Here is a 6,792-nt window from a genome sequence, read left to right as displayed (position 1 = left end):
ATTTTAAGCAGAAACCTTCAATCCCCTTCAAAGTACTCTCCACTTACACTAATACACTTGTCTAGTCTTTTATTCCATTTTTCAAAACATTGTCTAAATTCATCTTTTGAGATGCTTGACAGCGCCTCCATCGTTTTTTCCTTTCATGTCTCTTTTCATTCGAGGAAACAAAAGAAAGGCGCACGGGGCAAGGTCGGGTGAGTATGGAGGGTGAGGAACAGGGGTCATACCATTTTCGGTCAAGAATTGTCGTACAGACAGGGCTGTGTGAGCAGGGGCATTGTCATGATGGAAAAACCAGTCACCCGACTGCCACAAATCTGGCCGCTGAGCTCCAAGTCACTCCCGACAGCTCCACAATTTCTTCAATGGTCCGACGTCGATCTTCTTTGATGATTTGACGAATTTTTTCAACATTTTCATGTGTTCGGGCCATGGAAGGACGACCGGAATGAGGTTTGTCATCAACTGACATTTCACCATTTTTGAAATGGGAAAACCACTCAAACACTTGAGTTTTCCCCATAGCATCGCCCTTGTACGCCGTTTTTAACATTTCAAGAGTTTCTGTTCCACTTTTCCCGAGCAAAAAGCAGAATTTCACCACCGCACGCTGTTCACGAAAATCAGCCATTGCAAAAACGACGATCACACAAAACAGTTGTCTCTATAAACTCTGCCGAAACTAGTCCTTAACCTTCTGAAGCAACGGTAGTCGGCTTATCGACTCAGGAATGTTAGCTCTATGCGCTCATAGCGGCAAAACATGGTACTACAAAAGCTCTGCCCACAAAGAAATTAGTTCGCTTTCTTTTGGGTACCCCATCATAGTGTCTATAATAGTAGAGGAACATGCATTTGTCAATGCAATTTTCAATGTGAATTGAAGTTATAGCTTTCAGAATCAGAAGAAGAATATACTTTGTAACATAATGTGTGTATCATACTGCAATTGCAAAACCTTATACATCAGTTATTCTGAACCCATGTTATAGAACTGTGATGTGTTTTAATATCAGAAATAAACATTTAGCTGTGTGTTCACAGTACAAGTAGTTCATTTGTACCATCTTCTTGTCATTTTTATTGCACTTTTCTTTTCCTACCATTGGTATTTGTAACAAATAAAATGGTGTTAACATTATTATGTCACTGTTCAGGAATGATTTAAAAGTAACCATATCCATAAAAGATGTAAATAATAGGTACAACTTTATTTTTCTTGAGTTGTAAGCTTCAAGAATATTTGCACTACAATAATATTTATAATGCATTGCAAGAAAAAAGAAATATTACACAAACAGAACAAATATACACAACAGAAGACAACACTGCTGTTATGTGTTTACCACATTAATCTGTCCCTTTCCCTAGCAGAAGACTTAATTCACTTATCAGCTGCATTTAAATTTAATGGAGCAGGGTAGTTCCAGTTAAAGAGATGATAGAAAGGAACTTTCATGGTATCTAAAGTTGTGTACCATGTTATCCATGAGCATATAGTTGGACATTCTTGGTAAGATATTTTTGCTTTTCCTTAAAATGTGTGATATGTTTTTAATAATTGTTGTTTGTTTACATTTATGATCAAATCTGCTTATTTCTTGTCCGGTGTATTGTTATATACAAGGTGAAAATAAATATATATTACAGCGCTCTGTGGTAGATAAATGGCTTCAGTGTGATCATATTTTCTTAATATACCCATATCTGGAAACCCTTCTTTTTGGCACTAATGGTCAAAAGTTTCCAAGAGAATGCCTAAGTTGTATGGATGTTATGATTGTTTTACATTATAAAAGTTGCTCAAAATGGCAGCTGCTGACTTCATTGCATGTTCTGCACTGCCTGGCTGTGTTATGCTGAGCTCACTGAAAGATTCTCGGCATTTCCTGGATGGTTCCAGCTGCTACTGCATTTCTTGCCACAAGATCATATTGTGTCTCTACTGGAGTCTTGTACACCAGGCTTTACATGTACCCCCAGAGAAAGAAATCCAATGGAGTCAAGTCAGGGGAGCAAGGGGACCACGTTAGTGGGCCTCCACGTCCAATCCATCTGTTGCCAAAGGTTTCATCCAAATACTCACGGGCAACATTAGTGCAGTGTGCTGGGGCACCATCATGCTGGAACCACATTTCACGACATACTTCCAAAGGCACCAATTCCAGCAGCTTGGATAAGGTATCTTGGAGAAATGTTAGGTAAATGTCACCAGTAAGCTCCAGAGGTCAGATGTAAGGTCCAATTAGATGGTCACTGATAACTCCTGCCCACACATTGATGGTGAAGCGGTGTTGGGAGCTTCAGATATGCTTTGCTTTAGGATTTTCTTGAGCCCATACATGGCTGTTTGTGGAATTGAAAATGCTGTCCTTGGTAAAGGTCCTCCTTCACATTTCAGAGGCCTTAGCTTGTAAACAAAGCGTTTCCGAACATGGATGCATGAACAAAATATGGTCACATTGAACCCATCTATCTACCACAGAGCATTGTAACATATGCAGAATGTCCCAGGAGTTTGGTGTCATACTTCAGGAGTGTACTGAGGGTTCCCTATTGAATAACTTTGAAATAGGATCCCATGTCCGCAAACGTAAAATAGCAGCACTAGGGTGGCATTTAAAATCATTTCATTTAAACTTGGCGCCTCAATGTCGAACTGCATTGCATAGAGGAACAGCCATCCATCAGTACTCGTGCCATTTCCAAGATTGTGGGGACATCAAAATCAAGTGTTTGTAGGATCCTGCATGACCAACAACTTTATCTGTATCATCCATCGCGAGTACACAATGTAGGTCCAGCTGACTTCGTACGACAAGTTCAATTTTGTCAGTGGATACTGAACCAGTGTTTACATCAGCCCAACTTCTTGAATCACGTGTTATTCACAGACGAAGCTCAGTTTACAAATGATGGCTGGTTCAACTGTCGAAACAGACACGTTTTGCCTAACGAAAACCCCAACATTACTGTAGATGGTTACCACCAGGTGCAATTTTCTGTAAGTGTCTGGGCAGGCATCATTGGCGATCACTTGATTGGGCCTTTCCCCCTATCACCACGACTTAAGGGGCCCTTTTACAAGGTGTTCCTGGAACGTATCCTTCTAACTTTGCTAGAAGATGTGCCACTGATTGTGTGGAGGCAAATGTGGATACAGCATGACAGAGTGCCGGCACACTTCAGCATTGTATCACGAGACTACCTGGATGCTGCTTTTCATGGTCATTGGATAGGAAAAGGAGGTTGAGTGCCTTGGCCACCCCACTGCCTAGACTTGACACCTCTGGACTATTTTGTCTGGGGCCATGTGAAAAAGCCTGATCTACGACACGCCTGTGGATAAGGAATTCGAGCTGTTGACCAGAATACCTGTTGCATGTGACATGATCCATGAGACATCTGGAATATTTGAAAGGGTGTGCCAAAGTTTCTTTCGTCGACGTAACGCATGCATTGAAAATGGAGGGTGCCAATTCCAACATCTACTCTAGCAGGTGAGTCTTAAAGAGTTTGGAGGGGGTAATATGCCTCTGCACGCTCTTCAACATTGAGGCGCCAAGTTTAAACCAAATGTTATTAAATGCCGCCCTAATGCTGCTATTTTATGTTTGTGGACATGGGTTCCTATTTCAGAGTTGTTCTGTAGGGAACCCTCAGTATGCTCCTGAAGTATGGCACCAAACACCTGGGACACTCTGTATTTATTTACACTCTGTATACTTGTCACTAGTTGTACGCTAAGCAAGTGCCTGAGATGTCTTGCCCTTCTTGGCTGGCCATCCATCACACAAGAGTAGATCACAGCTGTAAATGTTTCAAAGAGTTATTTCTTTTAGGGGAAAGTAACATTGAGTCAGTAAGTGAAGATCTATTTCAGTTTTAGACAATGTTATACCAAAAGTTTTCTCACTTGTTAATCTAGATTCCCCCTCCCCCCATTTGCTTACCTACTTGTATAGGTCTGGAAAAAGAATGTTGAAAAATATTTTAAGTCATAAATATTAATCTTTATAAACAACATGAGTCATGTTTGTCTCTCCTTTAGCAATGTTGTCAGGTGCAAGGGTGGCCAGTCATCCCTTTCTATTTTGTCTCTGTGGTACTGTTACAAATCATACGTATTCTTTTTGCAGATGTAAGCTTCATGTTTGTCAGCAGTTGAAGATCATTACAGTGTAGTGATTGAATCCAGTTCATTGTGTTCTGTAAATTCACAGCTTTGACTATTTTTAATATATCCCCACCCCTTTTAAATTATGTTTTCAATGATATAAAGGACACCCAAATGACACAAATATTGTCAAATGTTTTTCACTTTCCTATTCTGTGTAGAAAAACTCTATCTGAAAATAGATCCCTGATGCATTGTGTATGTATCTTGCTTTTGAAATGCAGAATAGAAAGAAATATATGAAGAATGCCATCTTCTGGGATGTGGCACTATGTACATCTTGTGTGAACTGATGTTTCAGAGGACTGTATTGTCTCCATTTTCAGTTGGCAGCCACCTGCTATCACTGGTTCCTTGCTCACAAATTTTTGTACCCTGAAGATGGAGGTGATATGTTCCTCCAAAATATCGGTTCACACAAGATCTACACTGTGCAACATCCCAGAAGACAGCATTCTTCATAGTCACCACTATGAAAACCTGAAATCTTACAAAGTATATTATATGCTTTCAGGTGTATTCTGACAAGGCTAATAAAAAGAAGAGAGAACAAAGTAATGTGAATAGAGAATTTGACAGAAGAGTAACAGGAGAGTCAAATGATTGTGGTAGATCAATATTTCCTGATAGTTGCAATGCACACTGTCAAGTTGATGACTCATCCTATTCAGAGCCTCCAAAGAAACAGTATAAATTCGAGGAAGATAGTGCCAGGTTTGATGGTTTGCTGTCCAAATCCTCAATACCTGGCCAGCTGGATGTTGTGATTGAAGAACGAAACACAGCGAACAATAGATCTGTGGTGAAAAGTGAAGTAGTGACAGTTGAGTGTGATCCAAATGTGATCTTAACATTTCCAGGCAATGATGATAATGCTCTAGATCTACTATCATTAGCTGTGAGTGATAAAAATAAAGGGCCCATCATAAAATCAAAAACTAACAGTGGGAAAGATGAAAGTGACCTGTGTCTGCAAAAGCATGCGGGAAAAAATGATTCTAAAGTGAGTACGTTGACATTCTGGGAAAGAGAAAGATCTGGGACAAAATTGCCGGTGTTGTCTGGAAACAGTGGGACAGAAGTAAACTTACCAACATTCTCTGAAAATGGTGTACGGATATCTGAAAATAACAGATGTGAGATAAATCCAGTTGCTTACTCTAGGGATAATGTGTCTGCAGTAAATCCACCATCTTGCTCTGGAATGAACGGACCACATCCAGAGCCACATGTGTGTGGTGAAAGTAACAGATCTGGAATAAATCCATCAATTTACTCTGGTGCGGGAATTAATCCATCAGTTTATCTTGGGAATAGTGAACTTGGGATACATTCATCTGCTTACTCTGGGAACAGTAGCATAAATTCAGCATCTTACCCTGTGTATAATAGACCAGGATATACTTCACCTCTGTGTCCTGGGAATAATGTACTTGGTATAAACTATCTGCCTTTCTCTGGAAGTGATAAGTCCGAGTTAAATCCATCTTATTCTGGAAATGATGGAATGGGAATAAATTCCTTGACATTCTCTGGGAATAGACGTACAATGATGCCACTAACATATTATGGGAATGATGCATCCGTAATAACTCCACAGACTTATTCTGGGAATGGGCCAAAAGAAAATTCATTAGCTTATTCTGGCAGTAATAGCTCTGGGATAAGTGTACACACTTATCCTGGGAATAATGAATCTGGAACAAATACTTTGACATACTCTACTAACAATGGACCTTCATTGTCTTATTGTGGCAACAAAGGATCTGTGGTAAATTCACAACCTTACCCCACAAACAGCAGAGACATGTTGAATTCACAGAGTTACACTGTAAATAGTGGACCTGGGATTAGTTCTTCATCTTATTCTGGTAACACTGGACTTGGAATGAAGTCACCAGCTTATCATGAAAACAGTTCTCCATCTTATTCAGGCAACAGTGAATCTGGCTTGAATTCAGCTGCTTACTCTGGGAATAACGGATCTGGAGTAAATCACATGCGGTTCGTAGGGGGCAGCTCATTTTCTGGGAGTGAAGTGGCTCAGCAGTATGAAGTACTACAGAGCTATTGTGGAAATAGTGAATCCAGAATAGATAACACGTAAGTAACTAAGGCAGAATACTGCTTGCAAGTTAGCTGAACTGGTAATGCTTCTTATTTATATTTGGGAGGTGACAGGTTTGAATCTCAGTGGGAACACTTAACTATTCTAAGGTTTTCAGAGTTTTACTCAGCCCCTTCAAGCAGATGCCAAAATTGTACCTCAGTTTGGACTGTGACCACTTTGTATCACATCCTTTCCAATTTATTATTCACTAATCTACCTAGGGGCACATGGTAGCGTATTTGGTTGAGGCATTATGTTACAACCCGGAATGTCATGGGTTTGTGTCCTAATGAGGTGGATTCTTTTTTTTTTTCAATTTACCTAAACCATCCAGCTGCACAATGGGCCCTGGGGTCAACTCAGCCTCTTAACAGAAATGAGTACTAGGAATCTTCCTTAGGGGCAAAGAATGGCTGGCGCATAAGTCTGACAGCCATACCACCATCTGTGAGCCAGTTGTATAGACAAAATATGGGACCATCACAGCCTCTTGCAAGGATAG

General features: G+C 40.2%; 1 protein-coding gene across 5 annotated transcripts in view; it reads left to right on the top strand.

Annotated features, from left to right (window-relative positions):
* The window catches only part of LOC111863343 (zinc finger protein 60), a 21,395-nt gene that overhangs the window by 6,330 nt on the left and 8,273 nt on the right, over positions 1-6,792 (top strand). For all 5 annotated transcript variants that reach the window (XM_023849591.2, XM_023849590.2, XM_023849588.2 and 2 more), the window contains one exon: positions 4,695-6,283. In XM_023849591.2, coding sequence (XP_023705359.1) covers positions 4,695-6,283 — 1,589 coding nt within the window. The remainder of the gene's footprint in view (positions 1-4,694; positions 6,284-6,792) is intronic.

This window comes from Cryptotermes secundus, unplaced genomic scaffold (genome assembly GCF_002891405.2).
Source record: "Cryptotermes secundus unplaced genomic scaffold, Csec_1.0 scaffold377, whole genome shotgun sequence".
NCBI classification, from domain to species: Eukaryota; Metazoa; Arthropoda; class Insecta; order Blattodea; family Kalotermitidae; genus Cryptotermes; species Cryptotermes secundus.
Note: the sequence above shows the minus strand (reverse complement) of the source record. Positions and strands in the feature narration are given on the sequence as shown.